At 37.0% G+C, this 18,468-nt stretch overlaps 1 protein-coding gene across 2 annotated transcripts; it reads right to left on the reverse strand.

The window, feature by feature from the left end:
* Positions 1 to 2,461: 2,461 nt before the first annotated feature.
* On the reverse strand, positions 2,462 to 16,657 carry PLRG1 (pleiotropic regulator 1). 2 transcript variants are annotated; one of them, XM_082389974.1, is made up of 16 exons: positions 16,537 to 16,623; positions 15,039 to 15,145; positions 14,674 to 14,745; positions 13,865 to 14,007; positions 13,114 to 13,167; positions 12,155 to 12,248; positions 11,861 to 11,942; positions 10,397 to 10,498; positions 9,560 to 9,652; positions 7,312 to 7,461; positions 7,120 to 7,221; positions 6,520 to 6,622; positions 5,342 to 5,450; positions 4,200 to 4,339; positions 3,527 to 3,720; positions 2,462 to 2,949 (listed from the first exon to the last, which is right to left on the reverse strand). In XM_082389974.1, exons 4-16 carry the CDS (start codon positions 13,992 to 13,994, stop codon positions 2,890 to 2,892), a joined length of 1,413 nt encoding a protein of 470 aa, XP_082246100.1. In that variant the 5' UTR covers positions 13,995 to 14,007; positions 14,674 to 14,745; positions 15,039 to 15,145; positions 16,537 to 16,623; the 3' UTR covers positions 2,462 to 2,889. The 2 variants fall into 2 exon arrangements, with proteins under 2 accessions (XP_082246100.1, XP_082246099.1); XM_082389973.1 differs by lacking the exon at positions 14,674 to 14,745 and having other exon boundaries at positions 16,537 to 16,657.
* Between the last annotated feature and the right edge of the window lie 1,811 nt (positions 16,658 to 18,468).

The raw sequence follows: 18,468 nt of genomic DNA on the forward strand, positions 1-18,468 counted from the left end.
TTCACCCTTTGTTAACAGGAGGCAGGAGTAACTGTGGAAATGTGTGTGGTCACTGTTGATGGCTTACCTGAGGTGTGTGCTCATAAACCAAAAATGAGTCCAGTTAGCACAGCTGTCTTTCTCTAACATTATTTTACAGCTTGAGTGTACCCAAGGCATAGGCAGAGTAGGAAATTTAGGTTGGGGTTCTCAAGTAAATTTTAAAAAGGCACATGCATGAAATTCTGCTTAAAATTTCATGGGGTTCATGACCATACATGGTGGATGAACTTTTTGCAAGAGGATTCAAGAACACCATAATACAGGACAGCATGAAGCAGGGAAATGGATTTTTTCACGCTCTTCAGAATTTGATACTTGTGTCTAACAAACGTTAATAGTTGAAGTTCTGCTAGGCAGGATAACAGGGGCCAACATTCTCACCACCTTGTGCTAGTAATTTCTCCTTGGCCTTTGGACTAGGCTTTGGGATAGTACTCACCTCTATGATTTTTCTTCTTTTAGAAGGCATATTAGAATCTCCCAGGGATGCAAGTCTAGTGGGTTTTTTTTCTTTATTTAAGTTTACAAAGTACATGCTTATAGAAAATTAAAACATTATAGAAATATATAAAGCCAATCATGAAAGTTCTCCCATAACCCCACTCTCACAAAGCCACTGATAACAATGTGGTGTTACTTCTCCAGTATTTTTTAGAGCATTAACAAGTTACTCTACCAAAAAAAAAAAGAAAGCTTGCACAGCTTCCTTTTTTATATAAGGGTAAAATCTGGACATCTTATTATTCCAGAGATATTTCTTACTCTTAATGGAGAGAAACTGCATGAAGATACCATAATCTATTATACCAGTCCTTTATTGTTAGGACATATGGGCTAGTTTTAATTAAAGACAAAGGTGAAATAAATTTGCTGTGTACAGTTGTCAGATTATTCCCATTAGGCAGTTTCCTAGTGATTTCATTTCTAATGAGGAGTTGGCCAAAGATTCCAAGCGTCTTCAGTATACTGTGGAAAACTACCCTCCTAAAGGTTGTAACAACTACACTCCCACCTTCAGCATGCAAGATGGGATATGTATATTTGGAAATGCTTATTCAAAATTATGGTATTATTTCTTAATTTGAAACAAATTTTAAACTGATTGTTCCTGTAATTTTGTTTTCTAACTATAGAAAGTGAAGTGTGACAAATTTTCTTGCCTGATAGGGAATCAGGATCCTAAGGAAAGGGTTTGTAAAACTCGGTATATGCCAGAAAAAGGCACAGGAATCAGAAACTTAAATAACACTTTTCTATGAAGTCTTCACAAGAGACTGCAGCCCTTGCTATAGCTTCAAATACGTCCATTGGTATCTCCAGTTATTTCTCCAGGGTTTGATACCTATACTGGTAACCTACTGCTTGTGGAATACAATTGAAACTCAAAACACAAGCTTTCCCTGCCACCACCAGCTGTTCTCATTCAACTACAGCAGACAACTCTGTACTCCTGGGACACACACCTCTCACATGTCTGGTCTGTCACTTCACACCTCATCTTAGAGTACCCTTTTTCTTCTCTGACCTCTTTCAAGGCTCAGCTCAAACACCGCTGACTCTTAAGAAGTCTTCCATAATCCTCCTCAGGGAAAATAAATGGGCTTTTCCTCTATGTTATCCTGGCTTTTCGCTGGTACCTCTATGACAGCATTTCTGTAATAAGCTACTAAAGTGGAAGTCTTAAAGCAGCAGTCCCTAACCTTTTTGGCACCAGGGACCAGTTTCAAGGAAGACAATTTTTCCACGGACTAAGGATGGGGTCGGAGGGATAGTTTTGGGATGATTCAAGCGCATTACATTTTTTGTGTACTTTATTTCTATTATTACTACATTGTAATATATAATAATTATACAAGTCACCATAATGCAGAATCAGTGGGAACCCTGATCCTGTTTTCATTTGCCACTCACTGATAGGGTCTTGATATGAGTCTGCAAGCAACTGATTTATTATGGTCTCTGTGCAGTCAAACCTCTCCGCTAACGATAATCTGTATTTGCAGCCGCTCCCCAGCTCTAGCATCACCACCTCAGCTCCACCTCAGATCATCAGGCATTAGATTCTCATAGCGTGCGACCTAGATCCCTTGTATGTGCAGTTCACGGTAGAGTTCGCGCTCCTATGAGAATCTAATGCCGCCGCTGATCTGACAGGAGGTGGAGCTCAGGCGGTAACGCTAGTGACAGGGAGTGGCTGTAAATACACATGAAGCTTCACTCACTTGCCCGCCGCTCACCTCCTGCTGTGCAGCCTGGTCCCTAACAGGCCATGGACCGGTACCGGATCGTGGCCCAGGGGTTGGGGACCCCTGTCTTAAAAGACAGACACATCTCACCTGTCTACTTCCTGAACAGTATCTAGTGCAGAACTTTACAGAACATGCACTCAAAAACTGTTTGTGGAATAAACATACAGAAGTTAACGCTTCAAATCCTTTAATCCCAAATTATCAGTCACAGATACCAGTTTTTAAAGGATTAAAAAGAAAGACTGCTCCCCTCAAAACATGTCCTACTACAGTATGCAGTTCTGTAAGTTAAAAAAAAAAAAGTGTGTTTTAATAAAAGTGATAAATCATTCTATCTTTAGGATAGTTATGTTCAACAAACCCACATATGCTTGATATCTGCATCTTACCTCCTAGGATCTCAAACTGTTTATTTTAGAAATAACAACATGGGGAGAGGGTCCTCTTCATTGTAAAATATGAAAAAGCAATGATTCAAGCATGTGAGTTTTTGCTTTATATTCCTAGCCAGAGCACAAGTGACTGGATATTCTCATCAACACCAAGCTAAAAAAGAAACAAAAAACAAAACTGGAACCACCATGAAGACAATGCCACATTAAAATCTTTTTCTCTTGATAATTTCTGGCTTCCAGCTGACTGGATGAGTTTCTTCTGTCTAAAAATAGAAAAGTGAGTAAGTTAAAACAAAGTATTTCTGGTCTGCTTCATATTTAATAGGCTCCTTTCTAACAAAAATAAGGCACTTATTCAAAATTATATTACTTGGCATTATATATTTAGCAGTTCTTTAACAATTTTAAGATAAGTGACAAACTTTTGGCATTATCTGAATCTAATAAAGGATGAATGCATTCGCTACAAATTCAGTTTATGGTTTTTCATTTTAAATAAAATTGTTATTCAGACATTCTAATAACACCAAAGCTTATGATTCTAGAATTAATTTGCATAGTAATCAACTTATTTGCTGTGATTCTTAGTGTAAGATTTTCCCAATAACTCTAATACGGAACGTTGAGATAAAATCAAAACTATGGATTTGCTGTCATCAATGAAACCAATAAAGAAATCTATGAGCAGACACTATTCAAGATGACAAATACTTTAATATTATGAAGATTACTTTCCCTTCTGATAATTTCAGTAACTTTAAAATGAGAAAACGCTTGCAAAATTGGCACGGCTGATTTATTTTATTATACTTTACAATGTATATGAAACAGAGAACTTACCGCTGTATCATCCTCTCTGTACACTTTAATGGTTTTATCAGCTTCAGCTGTTAATAACCGACTTTCAGACTGATCAAAAGCACAAGCAAATATTCCTGACTCACTGTCCAAAGACCCAGGCTGCACTGCTGCATGAACTCTCTGGAAATTGTAGCCAGTTCTCCAGTCCCAAAGATGCATAGTGCCATTGTCAGCTTAAAGGGAAAGATATAGTTAAACCTGGTCTCCTCTCAACAATTCAGCTTGACAAATGTTTATTAAGCACCACAGTAGTAACTGCAGTCACTACTACAAAGATATATAAGATGCAGGTACTCAAGCTCCTCTTAATATCAGTTTGTCTACTTTCATTTGTACTTAATTCAGCATTTATTATAGATCTCAAAAAGCACCACAAAACAACATTCAACTCCAGAACACACAACCAAACTTTAGGCGATTTCTGGCATAAACCCCTAGCTTAGATTTATCAATGTGGGAACTTAAAAGAGAGCTAAACTATGAAATATGCTACGTGCATTATGAATATGCATGAACACACGTGAACATTCAAACACACGTTAAAACAGGCAAGTTCTGCTATAATACTTAGGTGTGATGACTTAGAAATTTTACTCACTAAAAGAAAAAAAAGACAGACTAAAACATATTTATCATAAAAATCTCATTTTACCTCCAGATACAAGCACTCCATCAGAATTTACTGTCAGTGTATTAATAATAGCATTGTGACCAGAAAGATTTTGAATGAAACTTCCATCGGGGAATTTCCACTGTTTTATGTTATCTGGAGAACCAGAGGCAAATGTGTAACTGAAATAAGATAAAGAATTAATGATAAAGTAAACCAAGTTAAGTACAATGGTGGATTTTTAAAAATCTGATTATGGTTGTATTTTGCATGTGTGGTCAGGATCTATGCAGTTTTAGCAAAATATTATCGTCATACCAAGAGATAAGAGTATCAAGATATTTGTTCCAAGTTAAATCAGATTTTTAAATTATTTTAAATGTACGTTAAGTCCTAGGTTGAAGTTTTACTTTCCTCTCATTTCCCTGATGCTCTACACTGAGCTAAAGCAATAAACATACAAAACCCTAAACTCACATAAAGGGCAAGGGGTGATGTAACTATTTTCAAGAAAGCAAGAAAGCAAGCCAGAGAGAGAGAGGAGAGAGAGAACAAGAAGAAAGGGAGAAAACGAAAGAAATAGAGGCAAGAGGAAGAGAGAAAGGGAGGAGGAGGAATAAAGGGAATGAGGAAGACAGCGAAAGGGAGGAAGGACAAGAGTGAAAATAAAGCTAAGGCAGAGTGGGAAAGAGAGGAGGAGAGGCAAGATATGACTGTGACCAGGAAAGTGCCAGGTGATATAGTTTCATAGACAACAGGTTGTGATATTATGCTCCATCTCTCAGGATACTCTAACTATAACGTTCATGATTATTACTATTTTTTCCTATTAACTTCCTCCTTAAGAATTAACTATTCTATGTATAGCTCAGTGTCTAATAATATTTATGTCCAAAACATTAAATATAGCTACTATTAGCTTCAATTATGACATGCAACTTTTAACCATGATTTATTCGTATTATCTCATTTGACATCATTTTCACCATGTAGAAAGCTTTCCTTGTTTTATAGAGGCCATGAAGCAAAATACTACACAAGGAAAATAAGAGAAATGCATGTTCATATGTGGCACAGGTGCAAAAATGACAGTGGCTAAATGACTACCAAAGTAGTATTCATGTTGATATTTCTGTATTATACTAAGAACTGAAGAAAGAAGCTACTTAGGAAAATACACTTACTGTCTTGGATGTAAAACCACAGCCCTGACTGATTTTTTGTGATTTGTTAATGTGACTCTTGTTTTTCCAGCCACCAAATCCCATAATCGTATTGTAGTGTCATGGCTTCCTGTAAGGAAAATACACACACATCCCCAAGATACACACAGATCAGAAAAAAAGAATGTGAAAGTTAAATATAATAAAATTGGAAGCATTCCTCCACAGACATATATATATGAAATAAAAGTCAAATTAACCCTTGGCTAATTGTTTTCTATAGTTCCAAAATATTTGGTTGATTTTAAGTTTTTTTCTTAAATTTTTTTTTTTTTTTTTTTTTTTATTTTTACTGATTTTTGGCCATGGTATTCTATTTATTTATTTATTTATTTATTTTTGGCTGTGTTAGGTCTTCGTTTCTGTGCGAGGGCTTTCTCCAGTTGCGGCAAGCGGGGGCCACTCTTCATCGCGGTGCGCGGGCCTCTCACTGTCGCGGCCTCTCTTGTTGCGGAGCACAGGCTCAGTAGTTGTGGCTCACGGGCCTAGTTGCTCCGCGGCATGTGGGATCTTCCCAGACCAGGGCTCGAACCCGTGTCCCCTGCATTGGCAGGCGGATTCTCAACCACTGCTCCACCAGGGAAGCCCCAAGTTTTATTCTTAAAAAAATGTAATAAACGCTTGTTGCACTGTCATCTGAATAACTAGAACAAATGTGAATAACAAATAAAACAAATACATGATGTCATCCCCTAGTGGAGAGGAAGGAAGGAAAAAACTCTAATAATCATTTAGTTAATAAAATACACGGGAAGGAATTATTTTCTAGTCTTGAAGATTCAATGTTATTAACCATATTTTAAGCAAAACAAGACTCAACCCAGCTCTGAAAGTCTGAGAGTATTTTGTCTTCTAACTTTAATTTCCTAGACTGGTAAGTTTGATACTATAAAACAATGCTTAGTTGTATCTAATAGCACTAATTTCTAGTCAGACATTACCTGATACAAAGATTCTATGATATGTAAAAAGTATGAGATAAAAACAATGGGATGAAATGTTACCACAAAAAATTTCAAGTGCACACAGAAACACTGTATATACAACACAAAGCAAGAGTCATAGTAAATATGAAAAGTATATAATCATAATGCACTCTGATATGACTATACTGTAAACTTGAAAAGTATTGATCGTACCAGTAATAATTTGTGGTTCTGCAGCTTGACACCTCACTGTAGCCACCGCATTAGTATGTCCAGATAACGTGTGTACACTGGCTTTAGTTCTCACATCCCAAATCTATCAAAACACAACAGACATACTATCAAAGAGAACAGGTATTCATATCTCAGGCAGGTAACTAGATCAATACAAGCCTGGGAATCTACTTGACAACTTTGTGTGCCTGCCTTGAATATAATGAAGAAAGTGAGTAAATGAAATAATCACCTGTAAGTTGGCTGGGGAATGTAGACAGGAGGCAGCCAATGGGGAAAAAAGCTAAAAGATCAGGGGACCTACTGACTAGGATGGATATAATGGGGCTACTGAATGAAACAGCTAATGGACCACAGCTGTGGTGATACACTGGCATGTGAGAGGTCACATGTCAGGGGCGGGGCCTCCCAATTATAGACATAGTGGGGCCACAGAACTCAGAAGATGAAGACTAGGTAGGGTATTGATGGGTCAAGGCAACTATCTTTAAATTCTCTATCAAAAAATACATGACTTTAGGACCAAATAAGCATACTGTAAGATGCAATATATGTACAGATCAGCTCTGTTCCATTTACCCGTGCAGTTGAGTCTCGGCTACACGTCACCAGCACGTCGATTGTTGGGTGCAGATCTAAACCATACACTGCACTCAGATGTCCATGATAGTGCCTTATAACCTAAAAAATAAAGAAAGAAAGTTAAAATTTCTACAATTAGGATGATAAACAGGGGCTCATAATGTCTCCAATCCTTAACTCCACGCTTACCTTATTATACTCAAGATCCCAGCATTTGACTTGTTTGTCTTCTCCACAGGAGAACAGGTACGGGCTTCTCGTGCTCACTATCACACCACGCACTGTACTGATGTGCCCAGTTAATGACAGTTTTAACTTGCCACTAGCCAAGTCCCAGATCTGCAATCAAAAAATATTTAATTTTTCTTCTTGTTTATTATTCCAGAGCAAATTTTTAGAATCTTGATGTTAAAATTGTCTTCAAAAAGTGAAAGATAAAAACACATAAAAATATAAAAGTTTGCAAAATGACCCCATCACCAAAAATAAAATCAGGGAAAAGAGAATTAAAGGGCATGATCAAACTGGGAAAATGTTTGCATAGATGACAAAAAGTTAATATTCTTAATATATAAAGGATATCACTGATAGTAAAAGTATGAATGCTGAGGTATTAAATTAGTCAAGGATGGCATCAACTTAAAAAAAAAAAAAAAACCTAAAAGTAGCAAATAAAGGTATCAAAAACTTCAACATCACTATAAATTTTATATACAGTTTTTGAAAGATTAGATATTCACTTCTGCTTATCACAATAGTAGATATTTTTTAAAAAGCACAAGCAATGTGTTGAAAAGGATCCTCGCATGCTGCAAGTATCAATTCATCCATTTTGGAAAAAAATTTTTAACTTTGGGTGTCAACTTCAAGAATGTCTGACCTTTAATACTTTTTTCTGGGAAACTATCAAAACAAAACACTTTAAAATACAGAAAAAGCTTTAGGCACATATTAATTACAGCATTACTTATGTTAGTGAAAAATGAGGAAACTAAAAAACTTTAATGCCTAACAAAAGGAAAATAGATTATAGAATATCTAAATGATATAATACCATGGAACCATTTAAAAAAATGTTCAGGAGAGTAATGGATTGGGAGTTTGGGATCAGCAGATGCAGACCATAATATATAGAATGAATATGTAACAAGGTCCTACTGTATAGCACAGGGAACTATATTCAATAACCTGTGATAAACCATAATGGAAAAGAATATGAAAAAGAATGTATATATATGCATAACTGAATCACTTTGCTGTACAGCAGCAATTAACATATTGTAAATCAACTATACTTAAAATAAATTTAAAATAAAGATGTTCAGTTTTTGACAAGAATATTTGACACAATATTAACTGAAAAAAAGCTGGGAACAAAAGTACATTATCAAACATGATTTTTTAAAGATACACATTTATATACACAGGAAAAAAACTCAGAAGAAAATGCAGATACACATACACAGCAATAAATGTTAAAAAGAAAATTCAAATATCTGACAGTGGTAGTATTATGTATGGGTCTATATTCTTTTACTTTTTTAAATTTATTTATTTAATTTATTTATTTTTGGCTGCATTGGGTCTTCATTGCTGCACGCAGGCTTTCTCTAGTTGCAGAGAGTGGGGGCTACTCTTTGTTGAAGCGCGGGGGCTTAGCTGCTCCGCGGCATGTGGGATCTTCCCGGACCAGGGCTCGAACCCAGGGCCCCTGCAATGGCAAGCGGACTCTTAACCACTGCGCCACCACGGAAGCCCTGGGTCTGTATTCTTTTATACTCCTTTACATTTTCCACATTTTTTATACATAAGCGTGCTTTAATTTTGTAACCAGAAGGAGAAAAAAATATGAAGGAATTAGTTGTAAATAGTCAGCATGTACTGTTTGGAAAAAACATGTTGCTTAAATACCACTTTTCAAACAGATATTTATTTGGGACTTTTATTTTTTTTTAATTTATTTATTTTATTTATTTTTGGCTGCGTTGAGTCTTCATTGCTGCACGCCGGCTTTCTCTAGTTGCGGTGAGCAGGGGCTACTCTTCGTTGCGGTGCGCAGGCTTCTCATTGCGGTGGCTTCTCTTATTGCAGAGCATGGGCTCTAGGCGCATGGGCTTCAGTAGTTGTGGATTGCAGGCTCTAGAGCGCAGGCTCAGTAGTTGTGGCACACGGACTTAGTTGCTCCGCAACACATGGGACCTTCCCGGACCAGGGCTCGAACCCATGTCCCCTGCATTGGCAGGAGGATTCTTAACCAATGCACCACCAGGGAAGCCCTATTCGGGACTTTTAACTGGTATAGATAATACATTTTACTCCACACTCAGGTCTAAGAAATCAGAGAACTGGAACAGCAATTCCCACCAGAGGAAATAAAACATTAAAATTACATGGCAAACACAAAATCATGTTTACTTTTTTCTTGCTTCCTTATTACCTTTATAGTTCTGTCAGCAGATCCAGTAACAAACCACTGGTTTCCAGGTTCCACAGCAATACATCGAACCCAGCCAAGATGCCCACTGATCACCTGCATTTAAAAAGGCAGAATGAGCAGGCTCACTACACAGAAGCTAAAGTTTATTCAATTTCAACTCATCACACTTATGTTAAATATGGTACAATTGAAAAGCACAACTACAGTGATCGAAAAAAGATGAATGGTTGGCAGGGGTGAGAAAGGGTATGATTGTAAGAAAACAGCACAGGGGTGTTTTTGAATAAATGGAACTTCTATTATCCAGATTGTGGTAGTGGTTACCCAAATTTATATATCTATTAAGATTTATTAGATCTATAAACCAAAAGAAAGTCTATCCTAAGGTATGATAATTTGTCTAGCTGTACGTTTCCTACTATTTACATTTTATTTTAGATTTGGTACATTTTGAATCATTTCAATTTACTATAATTAAAAAGATAATTGGTAGGGCCATAGAAATGTCCTGATGTATGGATTTTCTCCTTGGACTTCACATAGAACACCTCGAACACTTTCCTAAATTTATTCTGTCTGCTTTCCATTTAGTAGCCTTCTATCAATATTTTATACTGTATTTTATACAAAATACAAGTATAGCTTCCATTTAATGAAGTCTCCTTCCCAAGGTATCTTTTAGGATACTGTCTAAGCCCCTCACTCCACCCCACCTCAGATCACTCTACCAGCTCTCATATTCACTCTGTTTCCTTCTTATTCCATTCCTCGGCTCTTGTTTAACTGGAAAGCAGCGATCATGTTTCACGTAGTGGAATAATATACAGATTCACTCACTCTGTAGAGTTTCCACGGTGGGTGCCACTGAGGTTTCGGCATTGTAGGGGCTTTTTTAGCCATCAGTGCGGAGTTCTTGGCATTGCCACCGTCCATAACAACCTAGATATAGAATAGATTAGATTATTATTAACGATATCTTACCTAAGGTTTCATGTTATCAATTCAAAAATGTAAAGTCAAAGGCGGAAAGTTTTTTTCCCTAAGTAAAGAAAAAAAGATATCTGAAAAATATCTGCATACTTAGAAAATGAGTCCAAGACTTCCCATCAGAACTGTATTTTCCATATGTTAATTTTAACTTTAAAAAACAATTAAAAAATCTCAGAGAGGCAGAACCTTAACATTGAGAGCACATATCACTGTGCACAGGTTCAAAACCCAACTCTGTCCATTACTACCTAATGACCTTGGGTATAAATTATGTAACCTCTGTGCCTCATTAGTAAAATGGAAATAACAGCAACTACCTCATACAGTTGTTATGAAGACTGTAACAGAGTAGTAAATGCTAAATGTAAGCTCCCATTATTATTTAAGTAAATATATGTGCATTAATGCCGTTGCTTTTGTCATATTTTAACATTATTGATTTCATACTACAAAGGAGAGACTGAAAGTTCCTTCTATTTATCTCCCACAAAAGTATTTCAATACTGTTTTAAAGGGTATACTAGCTGATATAACCATCTACTGCTAGCATCCACCCATCCATCCATCCAAAAAACACTGAAGCCTGTAAAGTTACTGCCCTCAAGAAGCTTATGTTATATCGTAAGGACGCAGAAAGCCTGGGCAGATGTTGTGAATGGAGGCTAAAGACCCTGGTAGGAAGACTACAAATTCATTCACTTCACAAAGCAACTGCATAATAAACTGAGGAAGTAAAGACTGCACTTACTTCAAGTAACAGCATAATAAAGCAAACTGCATATTTTCAGTTATTCTTTCTATAACTACTTTCACCAATAAAACAGTAGCTGCCGTTTACTTACAAACAAATATTTCTAAATGCTCATTTATAAGATATTAGTTGTATAGCCTGTGAATATTACAATACTAATAGCACTCAACTCTAACCGTACAAAGCAACTTAGAGTTTAATAAAAAAACACTTTCGTATCTAACATGTACTAATACAAGCTTCAGAATAACCGTGCTTGCATTTTTAATAGTGGGTAATAAAGAGCAACATCACATTATCTTCAACAAAATAAATGTTATGTCCAACGTGCAAGCAGACACAGAATTAACAGAACTTTATTTTGTCAATTCACTAGCAACTTAAATTTTAGGGCTATGAAATATTAGCAACTAGCTCAGGCTGCTACTTACTTGAACAAGTCCAAGGAAAATGTTCATTTATTTAATATTTAAGGTAAGAATCTTGGAATAAAGGGAAACAGGCAACATGTTAAAGTTAGAAACCCACAGTGTGATGTGATTTGACACAGACAAACTTACCGCCCCTGCAGGCTGTGACCGGTCAGAAGCCCCAGGGTGTCGGTATTCACCTCCAGCAGGTGCACTACGGTTTGCATCGACCCTGAGGCAAAAGAAACACCATATTCTAAGTAATTAATGTCTCCAGTCACGTGTTCTGCAGCCTGACTATATTTTAAGTTTTTGTAAGCACTGGTAAAGGAAAATGTCATATAATACGTAACTACAAAGAAACAAATTTAAAAATGAGAAAAAATGTGAACAGTAAACTATGCTTTCAAAATCTTTGTTATTTAGAAGCATAATATCTCCTACCTCGCTTGAGAAGTAGGTAATGCCACAGCTAAGGACTGTGCAGCTGATTCACTTGGCATTCTTTGGATCTTAGTGTCCGCTGTCAAAGCAACCCCTGTTGAAATAAAAAAAATCAACTCCTTTTAGTATCTATCTTTGCTTCCATTTACATGCATTTACAGTAAAATAGTGGAGGAATACATAACAAAAAGGTAATGGTGATTATCTCCAGGTGGTGATATTACAAAAATTTTTATTACATTTTGTAGGTCTTTTGTTTCTAATTCTTTTACAATAAATATTGCCCAACAACACATATCTCAAATTCATCTCATATATTTAATCAAAACAGCTTAATATTAACATAGCCAAAGACAGTAAAGTTAAATTTCTATTATCTTGGGATATTACCTTCAAATATAAAAATTAAGCAGTTCCCCAAATACTAACAGAATGTGTCGAAGGGTAAATGTAAATTCCTACAACAAGAAGCACCAATTCATCTACACTTTGAATATGGTGAATTCCGTCCTCTAAAATTACTAGAACCTGAATATTCTAAGCTTTTTGTCCTCCACCCTGTTACACTGGCCACTCCATTTGTGTGCTAATTCCTCTTCACATACAACACACCCAGGATATGTTTCTATCATACCTGCTTCTATACTAACACTTCTAACACTTTTATAAGCTTAGTGATATTTATGTGTCCGACTAAACTTCCAAGTAATAAGCTTGTCTTAGCCTGGAGCAGTCTTATTGTCTTTGAATTCTTAGCACAGTGCTTGAAAAAAAATAGGTGCTTAAGAACGTTTGCTGAATGAATGCATGTGAAACTTAGTTATCATCTAAAAAGCTATGCCTGGATGCCTGGTTATTGAGCTTACCTTATATTTTACAGGCAATGGGAATCATATTATTGGCTCAGTCATGGAAATATAAGTGACAATAAGACATTTTCAAATATAACAGCTACTTACCAGGTCCTGGTGGATACGGATGTGTACCTGTCACCAAATATTCAACTTCTTGTCCTATTAAAAAAAGAGAGAGAGAGAAAGAGAAAATTCATCTGTGGCAAAATTATCTTATATACAAGTATCACGTCTTTTAATGAATTAAATAATATTAAATTATCAACTGGATACCTCAATTTTCCCAACTAAGCCCAAGCCTCAGAAATAAGGTAAGCTGATCATTTTTGCTTTGCCTTCTGAAGACCATGTACACAGGTAGTTCCTTGATCATTTGCTGATGTGATGTCAAGAAAGCTTGTACATTTGCTACATAGCAATGGTGTGTAGAGAGGTCATCTTATCAAGTAATAATCCACTCAGGTTTATCTTCCAAACAAACGGTTTTCCTATGGAATCTTGGATTATCTTTATTCACTACAATTTTAGTACTTAATATCATCTTTCTGAATTATAGCCAAAACAGATAGATGAAAGAAAAATTCCCCACAGATTAGGAATTTTTCCTTTAGTCTCCACTATGACTATCTCCATACCCTAAGAATTTCTGCCATCACTATACCACTGTTTTAATTTCCTATAAGGGAAAAATCCACCAACCAATAATCTCCCTCACTACTCCAATGAGGAAATCAAGCTGTTAAATAGGGTATGGTTCTAATAAGTCCTTCTAGAAGAAGCACTAATAAGACATTTCATTTTTCTATTTTTAAAATTCACATATAAATCCTGACATTTCTGACAATGCCATACGCACCTTGATTGGCAGGATATTGTTTGTGTCCATATGAATCTGATGCATTCTGAGGGCCTTTCTCTTTAAGATTTTCTTTTGAAGTAGGCATATGCAACACAGGACCATACTCATTACGCAGCTTGATTGCCATTTTTCGTTTGTGACTATTTAAAAATTATAAACATAAAAATGTATCTTTGAGTACTTTAAATATATTCACCAATGTAAATATATTCACAGATAGCCAGGAAACAAGTTTTTAAGTAGCTTAAGTTTGCCTAATCATGTAGAAAAAATTACTATTAAGATTTTAAAGTTAAACAATATTTTTAAAAATTTCCAAGTGCATTTCCACACTTTTGTTCACAATCTACCACAGCATCCATTAAGTCAAGTAATAGTTTAGTTTGTTAACCAATTATATAAAAACTTTCATGTTGATTTATCAAAGGTCTAACTTATTTTAAAATATATAGAAACTAATATATCCTTTAAAAAACCTCAGTCAGTATACTTTCCTTCAAATGTCTAAATATAAAAATACAGTAAAAGCTTCTATAGTAACCTTTCCTGGATATACCTAGAAAGATTAGTTCAAACTAATCCAAGTACTTAATTCAGCATTTTAGAAACAAATGCACTTATTATGCTACTTTTAAGGATAGTCCACTTGGTAAATTAAATATAAATGCTTGTTTGAGGAATTAGGTAGATTTTAAAAGAAGGGTAAAGGACAAAGAAGGAACACTGCACATAATGCAATCCCAGACTGGAGCTGGAGATGTAGAACCAAAAATATGCCACCACTCAAAAATCTTCATCATACTAACGAGAAAAGATGGGAGTAGAGGTACTGGCCAGGTACAATTTCAGCTCAGCAAGGCTCTGAGAGCAGCAGGAAGCTGAAAGCACATACAAAGTGATTGATTATAAAATATAACGCCTAAAAGGGACGCTCCTAATTACTGGGTATTTGTAAAATGCAATTAATTAATGGGACTTTTACTGTAAAAGATAAGGCCAAAAAAAATAAAGTTAAATCAGCTTAAATTATGCCCAAACACCACTCATTACTGAATAGATAACCTATGAGTTAGTATTACTCACTAATCTTTAAACCTTCCCCTCTCCCTGCTCTCTTCCCCCAATATTATAAGTTGAAATATTCTAGCAATTGAAAAGGAACTATCCCTACCTCTCTTCATCCAAAGGCACAGGTTTTCCATTATCAGCCACAAACATGTCATGGGTTCTCTTCAATGACCTGAACACAAGTGTGTGCACAGAATGTTTCTGTACCTCCTAGAATAAAAGAGTATAATTACATGTCTAGCTACAAATTATATATACCATCACCTAAATTAAAGTCAAATTAGTTATACACTTTACATGTTTAAGTATGTAAAAAGCTTTGTACCACTCACCACAGCTATCTGTAGCAAGCTATAAGAGTCAAGTTCAGAGAAGAGGAAGAAGCTCCTCTTGGGCCAGAGTCCTAGGTATACCAGCTGAGTGATGCCTGAGATTAGCCATTTACTCAATAAATATTTACTGAACTCCTACTAATTGAGTGGCAGGTATTGTGCCGGAAACTAACAACAGAATGATGAAAGGCAGCCACGGTCCCTGTGCTCAAGAGGAAACAGGCAAATAAAAATAAACAAAGTTAACTCCACATTTTAATAAGTGCTATGAAGGAAACAAGCAGGGGGCTGACACAGAGGACAGAGGAAGACCTTAGGGTGGTAATGAAAGATCTCTCTGAGGTGGCAGCTAAGCAGAGAGGGAGTTAGCCTTGCACAAAATAGAGGTAAGAACAATCCAGGCAGAGAGAAAAGGCCATGTAAATACAAAGGCGTTCGGTAACCGAAATAATGCCAGAACCTGCAGTACAGCTGTGTATGTTCAGTGAGAGGGTGGATTGATGATGCAAGATGAGGTTGTAAGGATAGACAAGGTCCAGAAAAGTTTTTTTTATACCATTGCAACGGTCTGCATTTTTGCTCTAGATACACAGAGCCACTAAAGGGTCTTAAGCAAGAAAAGCTCGAACATCCTACGTTTTAAACTGATCAATTTACTGGGGGTGGGGGAGGGGTGACAGAAACAGAAGCAAGGAGACCACCTAAGAGCTAATGCATCAGCGTTGGTGGAAGATGATGTGGTCTGAATTCAGGTGATGGCAGTGGGCCTGGACAAGTCAAGAATTCTGAGATAAAACGAACAAGGCTTGCTAATAGTTGTTCAAGCTAACGGAAAATGCAAAAATTCAAGAATGGCAGGTTTTCCCGGGGAAGAGCTTTAGTAAGACAAAAAGTGAAGACCAGAGAAGACCGCCAGTTTTTTAAGACACAGAATCACCGACTCGACCCAGCAGGCAGCGAGTACCACTGGTCGAACATCGACAGAAGCCCCGCCTCAGGGGACAGTGCCCAGCTCAAGTGCCCAAGGGCCAAATGAAAACTGGAGGAATTATCTCAGGCTTCCCGCCCACACAGAACCTCCAACTTGTGCTCTCATCCGGCTTCTCTGCCTCCCTAAAAACCTTAAAAGACTACCCGGCCTCGGCCAAACAGCCTCCCCTCGCAGCCACTACTCTCCCCTGACTCCCAGCACCCTCGATCCCCCACGCCCGCCGCCAAAGAAAAATAATCCAGAACAGATGGCCCCTGGGCACCCAAGTGTCACTTTACCTCGACCATGACGCCGCGGTCTACCCAGTCGCTCCGGCAAGGAAGAAACACTAATCAACAGGACGGAAACGGCCGCCACAACTACTCAGCCCCTTCCGGAATCGGGCGTCCTGGCGCCGGATGTGACGTAAGACTCTGCGCACGCGCGCTGGTGGCCCGCAGGCAGTCTGGGGCCAAAGGGCGGGCCTTTCTCCTCGGGGGCCGCCTGTGGGGCGGAGCTTCGGGACTGCGTAGCGGAAGCTACCGGAATCGCGGGAGTTAAGGTTTTACTCGCTTCTGCAGAAATCTTGAGATAACATCGTTTTCTGCCTTACTCTCAGCCTTAAATATTTTGGTTTAGGGCTGTGGTTGTTTTCACTCTGTTCTCTGGAATCTTAATGCTTTTTTTTTTCAGACAACCTGAGCAGTCAGTTCTAGGGAAGGTCCGGAGAGAGCGCGAAGGCTCTTACCCCTCCTTGCCTTCTTCGGGGGTCGCCTCCGTGATTTTTGTCGCCTGATTCCGCTCCTTGGCTCAATTTGGCTGGAAGCATTTAGAAGTCTTTGTAGTCTTGGTGCCTAAAAACAATTCCACTTACACTGTTCATTAAACGCTTGTTGAGTGAATATTGCGGAATGGCTTCAATTTGAGAAATTTTGCAAAAGATTTTGGCTTTAACAGCATATGGCAAAATCTCAAATTTATTTTCCTCCAGCAGAGTTTTTTTTTTTTTTTTTTTTCCAATATCCCAACAATGGCATAACTCTTGGCCATTTCCTCGTTGTCTGATGATGAATGTGGCTTCAACAATGCCAGGGTACAGCTTGTCAAAGCTGGTAGAAGAAAAACACAACTGAAGACTTTAGCCATTTTTGTGTGTATACAGACTGGTGCCAAAGGATTGGCATTTTGTTTTATACCCAGGTAAAAGCTGCAGTTTGTGATCAGTCGTGCCTATTTTTCCACATAAGAAGGAAAATTGATGGAACTGGACATTTGCAAACTTGAATAGACAAGCATTTTACTGGCTCTGCTTGTCCTTTAACCATAGTCAGTTTCCACAGATCTTGTCACAGAGCATGTTGTGTATACTTTGAGAGGGAGAAAAATCTATCAAAAGTATAACAATGTGAATTGATCATCTCATTTAGGAATTAATTTTTAATTCATTACAAAAATTAAGGCCATCCTTCTATATGAAAATACAGTCATCTCTGAATTTGAGTGTAAGTTTGGCCTTAAGAACTGATTTTCTATAGCAGTGGCCACTGACGGTAGGCCTTGCAAGAAAATGCCATAATTATAAAATATGTACTTGGGAAAATAAATCAGAGTATACCTTACCTATAGATAGAAATAACTATACAAAAGAACATGACCAGCAAAGGGCAATAAAATTATAGAAAGGTAAGCAACGTTCTAATATATCTATGGCAACATAGATAAAGATGTGGTACATATATACAGTGGAATATTACTCAGCCATAAAAAAACAAAATAATGCCATTTGCAGGAACATGGATTGTCATACTGAGTGAAGTAAGTCAGACAGAGAAAGACAAATATCGTATGATATCGCTTATATATGAAATCTGAAAAAAAAGGATACAAATGAACTTATCTACAAAACAGAAATAGAGTTACAGATGTAGAAAATAAACTTATGGTACCAGGGAAGGGGGAGGGGTAAATTGGAAGATTGGGATTGACATATACACACTACTATATATAAAATAGATAACTAATAAGGACCTACTGTATAGTACAGGGAACTCTACTCAATACTCTGTAATGGCCTATATGGAAAAAGAATCTTAAAAAGAGTTGTTATATGTATATTTATAACAGATTCACTTTGTTGTACACCTGAAACTAACACAACATTGTGAATCAACTATACTCCAATAAAAATTAAAAAAAAAAAAAAAAAAAAAATCCCTGTCCTGGCTGACACC

This window comes from Balaenoptera borealis (genome assembly GCF_965194805.1).
Source record: "Balaenoptera borealis genome assembly, chromosome: 4".
In the NCBI taxonomy this organism is placed as follows: Eukaryota; Metazoa; Chordata; class Mammalia; order Artiodactyla; family Balaenopteridae; genus Balaenoptera; species Balaenoptera borealis.